The 15,133-nt window shown below is 40.8% G+C and overlaps 1 protein-coding gene across 2 annotated transcripts in view; it reads left to right on the forward strand.

Annotated features, from left to right (window-relative positions):
- The window catches only part of LOC115224094 (lymphocyte expansion molecule-like), a 78,526-nt gene that overhangs the window by 50,659 nt on the left and 12,734 nt on the right, over nt 1-15,133 (forward strand). For both annotated transcript variants that reach the window (XM_036512865.1, XM_036512866.1), the window contains exon 10: nt 8,898-9,022. In XM_036512865.1, coding sequence (XP_036368758.1) covers nt 8,898-9,022 — 125 coding nt within the window. The remainder of the gene's footprint in view (nt 1-8,897; nt 9,023-15,133) is intronic.

The raw sequence follows: 15,133 nt of genomic DNA on the forward strand, positions 1-15,133 counted from the left end.
GGTAAATTTTTTTTTAAATCGTAGACTCATCGTAGACACGCGCTAATACCCAGAAGGGCTCGATATGAATCACGACTATAAGATACCCGGTTTTGGTTAAACTGCACCGCAAAATGTGGGAGTAGTTAGGAATCTAAATCGTTGGAGACAGACACACAACCTTACTTTTATATATAAAGATATTGTATATTTAGTATTGGCTTCAAATTTTAGCACAAGGTCAGCTATTTTGAGGGAGGGGGCTAAGTCAACTGCATCAACCTGAGGCCCTTACTTTTTTACTCTTTTACCTGTTTCAGTCATTTGACTGCGGCCATGCTGGAGCACCGCCTTTAGTCGAGCAAATCGACCCCGGGACTTATTCTTTGTAAGCCCAGTACTTATTCTATCTGTCTCTTTTGCCGAACCGCTAAGTGACGGGGACGTAAACACACCAGCATCGGTTGTCAAGCAATGCTAGGGGGACAAACACAGACACACAAACATATACACACACATACATACATATATATATATATATATATATATACATATATACGACAGGCTTCTTAATTTTCCGTCTACCAAATCCACTCACAAGGCTTTGGTCGGCCCGAAGCTATAGCAGAAGACACTTGCCCAAGATGCCACGCAGTGGGACTGAACCCGGAACCATGTGGTTGGTAAACAAGCTACTTACCACACAGCCATTCCTGTACCTATGATACTTATTTTATCAATCCCAAAATGATGCAAGGCTAAGACAACCTTGGTGAAATTTGACCTCAGAACATAGTGACACATGAAACGCTGCTAAGCATTTTGTCTGGTGTGCTAATGATTCTGGCTGCTTACAATCTTGTATTGGCTTCAAATTTTGGCATAAGGCCAGCAATTTCAGGGGTGGGGCTAAGTCATTTCGATCACCCCCAGTATTCAACTGGTACTTATTTTATCAACCCTTAAAACGTGAAAGGTAAAGCTGACTTCAGCAGAGTTTGAACTCAGAACGTAAAAAAAGACAGCCAAAATGCTGCTAAGCATTTTGCCCAATGTGCCAATGGTTCTGTCAACTTGCTGCCTTAATTACAAATTTAAAATTAGTGCTATTAAAGGCAGTGAGCTGGCAGAATCATTAGCACGTGGGGCGAAATGCTTAGCAGTATTTTGCGAGTCTTTATGTTCTGAGTTCAAATTCCACCAAGGTCAACTTTGTCTTTCAGTCTTTTGGGGTGGATAAAAGAAGTACCAGTTATGCACTGAGGTCGATGTAATCGACTTAGCCCCTCTCCACAAATTTCAGGCCTTGTGCCTATAGTAGACACTACAATAAGTATGTATGAGACTTAGATTAGTTCTGGGGGGTCAATTCATTTGACTAAAATCCTTTAAAGCAGTGCCTCAGCGTGACCACAGGCCAATGAGTGAAACAAGTGAAAGATAATCTTAAAAAGCCAATATGTACGCCTCAATTTCTAGATGCAAACGAGGAGCAGATAATGTTTAATGGCAATTCGTAGCAAGGGAGTGAACTGTGAAATTTAAATTGATTAAAAACTAAATGGAGAAGTAATTCTGAAAGGTAATTTGGAAATTTTGTAATTACTGTAATCCTTCCACTACCATGGGTGTTACGTTCCAAAACCCCCTGTGATAGGTGAACATTTGTGAAGTATAATAATAATATAGTAATGAAATTATTGCATACAGTGCTCAGGTGCACCACAACTTGTCAGAAAGTGCGTATAAAGTATATGCAGTAATGTACAAATGTCTGGGCAGTGAACAGTGTATGAGCCAGATACATGCTTGTGTGTGTATGGAGGGGAGAAAAGCAGGTGTAGTGTTGGTGAATCTCAGAAAGCATGGAAGTTTTGGAGGATGCAGTGCTCCAACAACTAACAACTGATGCCGGCAGTTTGTTCCATGCTTCAGCAACTCTTAGCGTGAAACAATGTTTCTGAAAGTCATGGGAGCTGTGCTGTTTTCTGACTTTGTAAACATGTCCACGGATGTTAGACAGGTAGAGTTTGAAAAGGTGCTCAGAGTTATTGTTTGTAAGATGGTTGATAATTTTATGGGTGTCTGCCAAATCAGCTGCCAGACGTCGGAGTTTCAATATAATAATCATCATCATTGTTCGACCGTGGTCGAGACAATGGAATTTACTATGTTGCGCCAGACTTCACGGTCCACCATAGCATTACGGAGGTCCTGTTGCTGGATGCCTGTATCCCTGGAGATTACATCAGGGTAGGAGAGTGTGCGCCCTCTGGTGTTGCAATATAAACAGTACTGTACTGTAAAACACCACCACACACTCGCCTCCCGAGTTTCGTTTTCCATACAGTATGTGTGATTCTTTGTTTACTCATACATTGTGCACTGCATATTTTCTTTTAATATATTTCAATTAACGTGTTATAGAGTGCAGTACTGTACTGTATTTTTATTAATCTATTAATTTTTAGGTGTGAAAAGGCTTATTATTAAATACCTATCGGCAGCAGAAACCTGCGATATAAATTTACACATATTAGCCAGAAAAATCCGCGATGTACTGAGGGCGCGATAGGTGAACCGCGATATGGAAAGTGATCGCTGTAATCGTAAATCACAATGCGGGTAAGGGGGATAACTCTAACACAACCATGAACAAGTTCATTAAATTATCCATTGTTGTTGTTGTTGCTGGTGGCGGGGGGGGGGGGGCGTTTCCTCCGCCGTCGTCGTTGTTGCCTAGCCTAATGTCAACAGTGACTAAGCAACAGAGCAGGCATGGGCGACCCTTTTCGTTCGAGAAGGGGCCACATGACACTTGGCTCGTTATCAGGCGGGCTGCTCCACTAAAAACTTCAAGATAATTAATTTTTCTTAGGCCTGCCATTCAGAAAGCCTTGTGGGCAGCATACGGCCGTGGGCCACAGTTAGCCCATGACTGCAACAGAGCCTGAAAGACATTCAATTCGTGACACTTGTGCCTTTCTCAAACATAATACAATATATTCTTCCTTTTTAATAAACTAAGGCGGACAGATGACTATTATTTCTAGCAGGTCTGTCGACCGCATTGAGACTGCTTTCTATTTGCCCTTTTCGAAGTATTAGCCAAATCTCCCTTAAGTCAATTACACTTTTTCTTTCTTTCTTTTTTAGATAAGGAAAAATAATAATAAAAGGATACATTAGATAGTCTGCGTTATATTATGTCTGAATATTAAGAACAGGTTGGTCGCGGTTGAAATATCGATGATTACAGGCCTGCTGGATCAAAGGCAACCTGGGGCTAAACAACATTGATTCCCCTGTCACACCTCTTTCTTCTGGCCGCTACATCTCTCTCTCTCTCCCTCTCTCCCTCTCTCTCTCAGTATCAGGAAACGTTAAAGGGAGATAACTACAACACTCTTATTAGGTTCGTCCTTTTTGTCTGAAGTACTACGTCCTGGGGTGGTTTATTAAGCCAATTTTAGCATGAAATCCATGGTTCCTGTGGGAGCTCGCAGTGTCAAAGTTAGGACCCTCCCTAGGACACTTGCTTTCCAAGCAACCAACCTCTCTGTAGCTTCTCCGATTCACAGTGCAATACTGCAGAGTAAACAGTACTATGCCACCGTGAGCAATCTCGAACAAGATGTTCTCATGTAGACTGCTTTCAGTTACACCTTTTCAGGGTTGTCTCGGGCATGTTTGTGTATCTCTTCTTTGAACTTCCACGTAACCACGATCCAACATTTATAATAATAATAATAATAATAATTATAAAAGATGGGCTACAGCAAATATTCTGCTCAATACCACAGATTTGCTTGTCAGTTGTTTGACCTTAACCAGTTAAGCATGTCCCTTAGTGGCTGACGATATGTGCATCTCTGATCACGAGCAGAAGTAGTGGGGGAGCATCATAGCCATGTGTTGAGAGGGATTCTTTGGGGTTTGAATAATTCACCTCTGGAAACATGGGTGGTTCTTTCAACATCCTTAAACAACCCTTATTCAGGGACCTTTTGAGCGGGATGGGCTTCTCAACCTGAAGAAAATTCTAACTGGGCCCCACCTGCAAGGTCATGTGCTGTTTATCTTGATATGAGATCACCATGTCGCGCACATATGGTTGTGATGCATGTGCCTGGTGTACTCTTATCAGACGGGTAGTCATGATGGGTATATTGGGCTTCGTATATTTTACCCCAGTGTCACTCAATAATAATAATAATAATAATAATAATAATAATAATAATAATAATGAAATTATTGTATACAGTGCTCAGGTGCACCACAACTTGTCAGAAAGTGCGTATAAAGTGTATGCAGTAATGAACTAATGTCTGGAAAGTGAACAGTGTATGAGTCAGCTACATGCTTGTGTGTGTATGGAGGGGAGGAAATCAGGTGTAGTGTTGGCGAATCTCAGAAAGCATGGAAGTTTTGAAGGATGCAGTGCTCCGACAACTAACAACCGATGCTGGCAGTTTGTTCCATGCTTCAGCAACTCTTAGCGTGAAAATATGCTTCCTAAAGTCATGGGAGCTGTGCTGCTTTCTGACTTTGTAAATATGTCCACGGGTATTAGTTCACCAAAGATCTGTTTGAGGAGTCTGGAGTCGGGCATGCATGCTACATATCCAAGGGTAATATTTATCCCCACTTAAACCTGGATGTTCCGTTAGAACAAACTTTGTTGCGGTAGGTACCATGTGAGAAACTCACATATTGGCTTTTTGGTGAAAGAAGGCGTTTTGCACCAAAAGTTCAATATGATAGTTTCTCTCATGGTATCAACTGCAGTATATTTTGTTCTAATAGACCATTCACGTTTGATTAGGGATAAATATTACCACTCGGTATTAATAGTGCCTCTGTCGATAATAAATATTTTTTAACAAGGAGTGGCTGTGTGGTAAGTAGCTTGCTTACCAACCACATGGTTCCAGGTTCATTACCACTGCATGGCACCTTGGGCAAGTGTCTTCTACTATAGCCTTGGGCCGACCAAAGCCTTGTGAGTGGATTTGGTAGACGGAAACTGAAAAGAAGCCCGTCGTGTATATCTATATATATATGTGTGTGTGTGTGCGTTTATGTTTGTGTGTCTGTGTTTGTCCCCCTAGCATTGCTTGACAACCGATGCTGGTGTATTTAGGTCCCTGTAACTTAGCGGTTCGGCAAAGGAGATCGATAGAATAAGTAGTAGGCTTACAAAGAATAAGTCCTGGGGTCGATTTGCTGGACTAAAGGCGGTGCTCCAGCATGGCCGCAATCAAATGACCGAAACAAGTAAATGAGTATGTCCGTTCCACTGTAACTGGAATTTACTTAGAATAGCACATGTGTGCGTTAGGAAAGGTTAAGGGGAGATAACAGACGTCAAATTCGCATTGTTGATTCAAATACGTCATTCAACTTCCTTTCTTTCTCTCTCTCCCTCTCCCCCCCCCTCTCTCTCTCTCCATTATTAAAACTTATTACTAAAACCTATTGATTGAAGAATCCTAGTCTTCAAGCAGGGTTTCTAATCGATGCCGACTCACATCCGTATCAAGAGACAGGCCATTATAAGTGGTGAGCTAGCAGAATCGTTAGCAGGCCAGGCAAAATTCTTGGGCACTATTTCATCTGTCTTTACGATCTCAGTTCAAATTCCACCAAGATCGACTCTGCCCTTCATTCTTTCGGGTGCGATAAATTAAATATCAGAGAAACACTAGGGTCCACTATCCCCTCCCCCAAATTTCAGGCCTTATGCCTATAGTAGAAAGGGTTATAATAACATTTTCTACTTTAAATCAGACATGGTTAACTTCATTCTAGAAGCAGACTGCATGAGACATGGGACGTTATGAAGCGGGATATACTACTAAAAGAATCCAAGTAATTTTTCGTTAAGGCATGACATTCAGAAAGTCCCGCAGATTGCAGGTTGCCAATGACTGCCTTAAATCATTGTAGCTATTTCTTATAAGCCATGTGACTTGCTTCATGTCTTGTTTAGCTTCAGGTAAACTCTGATTGAGATGATCAGGGACGTAAACAGACCAACACCAGTTGCCAAGCACAAGTTGTCAAGGGGGTGGGTTGACAAACACAGACACAAAGACACACACAAACAAACACACATACACACACACATACATACACACATATATATGTATGCACACATATAATATATATATATATATATATATATGTGTGTGTGTGTGTGTGTGTGTGTGTGTGTGTGTGTGGTGTGTGTGTGTGTATGAATATATATATATATATTTACAGGGTGTCCCAAAAGTCACTGTTGGTTTCAATTTTCAATAAGTTCCTTAACTTTACAAATAAATGCATGAAATTTTGATACAATATAAAGGGAATTAATACGCAAAAATCAAATTTTATGTCAACAAACCAGAGACCCTGGTGCAACTGAAGGAGAACATCAACAGAGAAATCAGAGAAGTGGGGTCTGAAACTCTTGAGGGTGTTATGGTGCAGGTTTGGAAAGAGTATGGGTGTACGAAGCTGAAAATAGCTACAATTTAAAGCAATGTCATTTTTCATATGTTATGTAGTGGTGTTGCAAAATTTAACTTGTGCTTATTAATTTCCATTATGTCCTTTATATTGCACGAAAATTTCATGCATCTATTTGTAAAATTAAGGTAGTTATTAAAAATTGAAACCCATCAGTGTCTTTTTGGGACACTATATAAGAAATAATGTTTATCAGCACTTCGTCGTGGCTGTTCCATAAGAACTGACGTTTCTACTATTCTAACCCCAGGAGAACGCCTCCTCCAGCTGGTTGTTTGATACAATCAGCACCCAATATAATACATATATGAGAGGGAATCCACTAAAAGTGAACTCCCTTACACTAGCCACTAATATATATATATATATAGGGGACTGAACCCTTATCATCTTCCAGCAACAGGACCATCAGACCATATGGTTTTGAGCTATTTGTGCTCATCCTCATGGCAGGATATAATCTTTATTATGATCAAACTGATCGTACATAGACAAGGACATTACAAGACAAACAAATATAAAAAAGTCAAATGAGTTCTAATGAGCCTTAAGTTAAAAATTTACCTAAAAGATATTTTATGTAATGATTAATTTTTACCTTTAGCTAGAACTTCTTTTAAAAAAACGAAAAAAAAAGGAAAGAAAATGAGTAAAAGTTCAAAAAGATCGAACCCGGCAGCCTATAAGGCCCAGGAAATACCTTTTCCTTTCATCAATGATTAAGCTGGGTTACTGACACCCACCTTCCTCGTCACATCCTTCCATCGTTTCTCATATTCACTCAGTGGCAGGGTCCTCCTCTCCAACCCCACTTCGCTCTTCAGATGGTATCTGAAGTAAGACAGCAAATAGGGGCCAGAGATGAAGGACCCTGTCACAGAACCTTCCATTCTAGTCCTCCAGACACACTCTTTCAGTACTGCAATCGTACAGTAAAAACATGCCTTACCTTCCTTTGAGAGTCCAGTTGGCGGTATCATCTTTATTATAGATCCAGCCGACAGCTGTACTCATCTCAGATGCAACATGCGTTCAACATAACTTATCAAGCTAGAAAGCTCCCGACATTGTACAAAAGTGAGCTGGACAGTTTCATTGTCCAGCCCACATCTTGGACACGTCGGTGGCACTGACATTCCGTGCCTGGATAACTTATCGCAAACAGGTAAAGCGTTCCTGTAGCACTGCCAGGTCAGGGATTTTTGGAAGTTGTTCAAATACCCCGGCCTGAATGTTTTTCTGAACAGGTTAGCAAGTTGGTTCTCATCAAATCCCAGAGCCCCTCCTAGGATGTCATCATTTTTTGCCTCTACCAGCCCTCTATAGAACACTGAGGTGGTATTCCCGCTGCCGGCCTTGCCCATCGATGGCACTCCTTCTGCCATAAAGTCAGGTTATGTCTTTTAAGGAAACCGGGTTTAAATTTCTCCAAAGAGGCCGGTCACGGCAAGAACTCCTCCACCAGTGGACTCCACACCTTATCACCCTCCAGGTGGCACCAGATGTGTCTCAGCCTCAACGCATGTCTGCACATCATCAGCCAGGGCATTCCCAGTCCACCCTTTAACGGTTCCTGGCAGCACATGGAGCGCCTCACAAGTGGCTTATGGCAGTTATTTGCTTCAGATCGCAATATATAGAAAATAAGTGACAACAAGTCACTGATCTTGCAACAAGCAAATTAGATAGTTAGAAAATCTCTACAAGAGATTAAAGGTAGCAACTACACTGAGAAGCAATGTTTATCACAACTTCAACATGGCTGTTCCATAGGAACTGATGTTACTACGATTTTAACCCCATCGACATTACTTCTCAGTATAGTTACTACCGGGGTTAAAATAGTAGTACTCTTGGATCTTTTCGGTTTGAACGGCAGTTTTTTCTAGCGGTGTCATATGAAATTGTCACCCATAATTATGACCCCAATATCGATCTATTGCATTTCAATCTGTTTTAGGGTTAGGGTTAGTTAGGGTTAGGGTTAGGGGTGGGGGGAAGGGTATCTTTTTTTCTTCACAAATGTAAATAAACCCAATCTGTTTCTTAAATGAGGGACATATTCATACAGCACAGAATGTTTTTTAACTCAATGGACGTCATTGATTGGTTGAAATTGCAGAAATTGAAAAAAAAACCCAGCAAATATCTTACAAACTATAGAATTTTCTCAATAGAGCCAAGAGAAAAAGATATTTTATAAACACATTCTACCAGTATACAAAGTTTAAAATTTTTTAGTTACCTAGAAATTATGTTAAAAACTGCCGTTCAAACCGAAAAGATCCGTACTCTCTCCTGAGGGAGAAAAAGAGGAGGGGGTACGGGGATGGGGGAGGGAAGGGGAAGGGGGAGGTAGATATATACATGCTTCTTCATTCTTTTCCTTTTTCTTCCTGTAGAAAACAGTGGCTCCAGACAGATACGACATTCTACTATGGCAGGAAAAACAGCCCGTTAATGGCCACAGAAGTGTCTTCCTCTCCAAAACTAAAAACATATCAGGCAAACAGGAAAAAATGCTCAGGTATGTTTCAATGATATGTTTATTTTTTTTAGTTTTACTTCTTTTTTTTTTCTTACCTTTATTTAATATCAACTGTGTGCAGCTTAGAACAAAGAATGGGCCCCTGTCCGATATTATGGTCCTCCAGATAATAAATAAATAGCTGTACTGCTTCAGGAGAAAGAGGTTAAGGACGTAAACCTTAAAATATATCTGAAATGGAGCCCCTTAAGATTGCCTGATGTTCAGCTTTCCTATCAAAGTAACGGAATGCATGGTATTATGAAACCCATGCCAAGGGCAGCGAGCTGGCAGGATCATTAGCACACTGGGAAAAATAATCAGCAACATTTTATCTGTTCTAACATTCTGAGTTCAAATCTTACCAAAGTCAACTTTGCTTTTCATCCTTTCAGGGTCAATAAAATAAGTACTGGTTGATGCAATTGACTTAGCCCCACCACTGTGCCAAAATTTGAAACCATTATTATTATTATTATTATTCGGAGAGGCACTGAGCAGCTATACGCACACATACACACATGGCAATAACTTCCACCTACCGAATTCAATCACAAAGCTCCAGTCAGCTCTGGGCTATAGTAGAAGACACTTGCCCAAAGTGCCACGCAGTGGGACTGAACCTGAAACCATGTAGCTAGGAAGAAAGCTCCCTAACCACACAGCCATGCCCATGCTAGCATGGAAAGCGGACGCTAAACGATGATGATGATGATGATGATTATTATTATTATTATTATTATTATTATGAGTGGTTGTGTGGTAAGTAGCTTGCTTACCAACCACATGGTTCCAGGTTCATTCCCACTGCGTGGCACCTTGGGCAAGTGTCTTCTACTATAGCCTCAGGCCAACCAAAGCCTTGTGAGTGGATTTGGTAGACAGAAACTGAAAGAAGCCCATCGTATATAAGCATATATATATATGTGTCTATGTGTGTGTATATGTTTGTGTGTCTGTATGTCCCCCCCCCCCACCGACATCGCTTGACAACTGATGTTGGTGTGTTTAGGTCCCTGTAACTTAGCGGTTCGGCAAAAGAGACCGATAGAATAAGTACTAGGCTTACAAAGAATAAAGTCCTGGAGTCGATTTGCTCAACTAAAGGCGGTGCTCCAGCATGGCCACAGTCAAATGACTGAAACAAGTAAAAGAGAGTAAAAAGAGGTTATAATGTGGTGAGCTGGCAGAATTGTTAGCATGCTGGATAAAATGCTTAGCAGTATTTCACCCATCTTTTCGCTTTGAGTTCAAAATCCACCAAGGTCGAATAAGTACCAGTTGAGCACTGGGGTTGATGAAATTGACTTACCCCTCCACTTAAATTGCTAGCCTTGTGCCAAAATGTGAAACCACTATTATTATTATATAAGGCGAGCTGCCAAAATTGTTAGCCTGCCAGACAAAATACTTAATGGTATTTCTTTACTCTCTGAGTAAGGCGGCGAGCTAGCAGAAACGGTAGCACGTCGGGCGAAATACTTAACAGTATTTCGTCTGCCGTTACGTTGTGAGTTCAAATTCTGCCGAGGTTGACTTTACCTTTCATCCTTTTCGGGGTCGATAAATTAAGTACCAGTTATGCACTGGGTCAATGTAATCAACTTAATACCTATGTCTGTCCTTGTTTGTCCCCTCTATGTTTAGCCCCTTGTGGGTAATAAAGAAATAGGTATTTCTTTACTCTCTGAGTTCAAATTCTGCTTAGGTCAATTTTGCCTTTTGGGGGTTGATGAAATGAGCACCAGTTGAGCACTGGGGTTGATGTAAACAACTTATAAATAATAATAATAATGAAATTATTGTATACAGTGCTCAGGTGCACCACAACTTGTCAAAAGTGCGTATAAAGTATATGCAGTAATGTACAAATGTCTGGGAAGTGAACAGTGTATGAGTCAGGTACATGCTTGCATGTGTATGGAAGGGAGAAAATCAGGTATAGTGTTGGTGAATCTCAGAAAGCATGGAAGTTTTGAAGGATGCAGTGATCCGACAACTAACAACTGATGCGGGCAGTTTGTTCCACACTTCAGCAACTCTTAACATGAAAAAATGTTTCTGAAAGTCATGGGAGCTGTGCTGCTTTCTGACTTTGTAAACATGTCTATGGGTGTTAGACAGATGGAGTTTGAAAAGGTGCTCAGAGTTATTGTTTGTAAGATGGTTAATAATTTTATGGGTGTCTGCCAAGTCACCTGCCAGACGTCGGAGTTTCAATGCATCCATGCCCAGGGAAGTAAGACGTTCAGAATATGGCAAATGCCTGATGGAGGGTATTGTCTTGGTTGCACATTGTTGAACGGCTTCCAGATGATTAATGTCCTGGGCAAGATAGGGGTTCCAGACCGGTGATGCAAATTCCAGGTGAGGTCATACCATAGCTATGGATGGATGGAAGCACTTCGTCGGTTATGACGATGAGGGTTCCGGTTGATCCGAATCAACAGAACAGCCTGCTCGTGAAATTAACGTGTAAGTGGCTGAGCACTCCACAGACACGTGTACCCTTAATGTAGTTCTCGGGGACATTCAGCGTGACACAGAGAGTGACAAGGCCGGCCCTTTGAAATACAGGTACAACAGAAACAGGAAGTAAGAGTGAGAGAAAGTTGTGGTGAAAGAGTACAGCAGGGATCACCACCATCCCCTGCTGGAGCCTCGTGGAGCTTTAGGTGTTTTCGCTCAATAAACACTCACAACGCCCGGTCTGGGAATCGAAACCGCGATCCTATGACCGCGAGTCCGCTGCCCTAACCAATGGGCCATTGCGCCTCCACACCATAGCTATATAAAGCCGCAGATAGATAGCCGGAGAGTGGCTCACCCAAACTTGCTGGCCGTGTGCCAAAGTTTGAAATCATGATCAAATTCATGTTACATGTGTTGCACAGTTCTATATTTAAGTTCTATATTTCTCTGCCTCTTTCATTCTTTCTAATTGCTCCCACCTCCCCTATGTTGTCTGTCCATATTTCATACAAATTGTCAATTGTAACTTTGTAACTAACAGTATCTTTTAACCCTTCAGCATCTTATGATAAGTCTTCTTGTCGCTCCATTACTTGGCCCATCCGTAATGCTTCAACACGATTTGTTGAAGGGGAGAAGGAGGGGAGGTGGTGGTGAGTGAAATGTGTAAATTTATTTTTAAATAAGTTTTTCTTTCTTCTGTTACTTAGCACATCTGTAACGCTTTCACGTGGTTAGTTGAAGCGAAAGGCAAAGAGTGAAAGAAAAAGGAAAGAGAAAAAGAGGGTAAGGCAAAGAGTGAGAGCGAAAGAAAAGGAGCATTGTGTATTAAGACTATAAAATTTCACATAAAGTATATAAAATGTATAGATAAAGTGCATTAAGCAATCATCGTATTCCAATTTCCTTCACTTTTCAATGATTATCAGATGAGCGACTATCTTTTGAAACAGACACGACACAGACTACGCTTTCGGTTTTTTTGGATAAAGTTTTCAAAAATAACCCAATAAGTTTACCATTAATTCTGTGAAATATTCACGGGTCCCACTACTTCACATTATTCTATCTGAAGTAAGGCTTATTTATTGTCGGTGTTTTATATCAGTCATGCATTAACTTATAGCTTTGAGGTTTTGAAGAGGTAACTGTAAATTTTAGAATGATATTGTAGGGTTGGTGTAAGGGGCCAGATCTGGTCAGTTTGAACATAAAACATGTAGAATATTTTGGCCAGATATGGCTGGTTTTATTGCTAAAGGGTTAAAATAGCTCCCTTCCCAACTACGTAGTTCCAGGTTCAGTCCCACAGCATGGTACATTGAGCACATATCTTCTACTATAGTCTTGGGCTGACCAAAGCCTTGTGGGTGGATCTGGTTGACAAAAACTGAAAGAGGCCTGTTGTATGTGCATGTTTGTGTGTGTGTGTTTGTGCCTGTGTTTGTCTCTCCTCCTTCCACTACAGTTTGCCAACCAGTGTTGGTGTGTTTACATCCCCTTAACTTAACATCTCTGGAAAAGAGACCAATAGAATAAATACCAGGCTTTAAAAGAATAATAATAAAATCCTGAAGCCAATTCATTTGACTAAAATTTCTGCAAGGTGGTACCCCAGCATGGCCACAGTCTAAAGACTAAGACAAGCGAAAGACAAAAGATAAAAGACTTCCTCTTTTCTTCTTTTCATTTTCTTCTCACCTCCCCCTCTCTTTCCCTCTCTCTCCCTCTCTCTCTTTCCATTCTTCACTTCCACTTCTCTTTCTTCCTTGCCTGCTTTGGCATTCCCTCCACTTTCTTTTCTTTATAGCAAGCTTCTTTAATTATTCATATACTATTTGTTTTCTTTTATACTCATTCCACGTAATCTTAATTTTAAATTTAAATTCTTATCATTCACAACATGTTTCCTTAAACTTGGTTTCGAAAAAGGCTTTTTACCATTGCTGTAATTATTATAAATATCTCCCTGTTCATAAGCGATTTATGTTACCCAGTTTTTAACTCATTTTTGACTCACATTTAATCTTTAATCTTTTATCTTTAACTTGTTTCAGTCATTAGACTGCAGCCATGCTAGGGAACCACACCGGAGAATTTTTTAGTTGAATGAGTCAACACACCAGGATTTTATTTTTAAACCCTGGAACTTACTCTATTGCTCTCTTTTGCTGAACTTCTAAGTTACAAGGACATAAACACACCAGTGCCAGTTGTCAATAGGTGGTGGGGGACAAACACAGACTCAAAGACACACACACATAGACATACATACGTACGTACATACATACATGATGGCTGCCCCCTTGTTATTGAGTATGGCCATTGCGCGAAGCTTAATCAATGTTGTTATCGTGCAATGCCCGTGCAAGAAGATTTTTTTTTAAAGTGAGGAAAGGCTGTGCACTGAGTCAATCCCACTCACTAAGCAACAGCAGCCATAATCCGAAAAGAAGAACAAGTCAACATCATCAGTAACCACTGAGACACAGGTTTTATGTCGGAGTTATCCCAGTTACCTGAGTTACCTTCTCCTAGAAGGATGCCCTAACAAAGGCTAGGAGTCCTTCACTCCCAATTGTTTAACTGCACGATCGAGTATTCAGTCCGATTATTTCTATGTCCCCCACACATGATACAGCCTTAAGACATTTATTGGATGGCCTTAAGACCTGATACAGCCTTAAGACATTTATTGGATGGCCTTAAGACCTGATACAGCCTTAAGACATTTATTGGATGGCCTTAAGACCTGATACAGCCTTAAGACATTTATTGGATGGCCGTTGACTATCAAGAGTTCTTCCGCCCTTTGACGGGTTTTGTTTTTCATCCCGCAGGGTGTCCAATAAACACCCTCCTCACCAAGCAAGCTTGGTGGGGTTGCCGGTTAAGTCACCAACGACCCGACCATGCAACAGGTTGTACTGGGTTACATGTTACCAGTAGCACTCGAAAGTGACCTGACATACATACATACATATATACATACATGAACACGACAACACAAGAAAACACGACAACGCAAGGATGTGGAACAAGTATAGTGTTATTGGATGCTCAGGAAAGGAAAGAAAGAAGGAGGATTTAACATTTCGAGCAGATCTCTTCATCAGAAACATAGAAAAAGAAAGATCCAAGGAAGAGAAGACGGACGAAAAAAATCATCAACGATACACACGCGGTCACATCATACATACATACATACATACATACATGCATGCATGCATGCATGCATACATACATACATACACACACACACACACACCACACACACACACACACACACACACACACCCACACAACACACACACACACCCACACACACACACACACACACACATACATACATACATACATACATACATACATACATACATACATCATACATACATACATACATGCATGCATGCATGCATGCATACATATACATACATACACACACACACACACACCACACACACACACACACACACACACACACACACACACACACCACACACACACACACACACACCACACACACCACACACACATACATACATACATACATACATACATACATCATACATACATACATACATACATACATACATACATACAACATACATACATGCATGCATGCATATATATAAATAC

Source organism: Octopus sinensis, linkage group LG24, assembly GCF_006345805.1.
Source record: "Octopus sinensis linkage group LG24, ASM634580v1, whole genome shotgun sequence".
NCBI classification, from domain to species: Eukaryota; Metazoa; Mollusca; class Cephalopoda; order Octopoda; family Octopodidae; genus Octopus; species Octopus sinensis.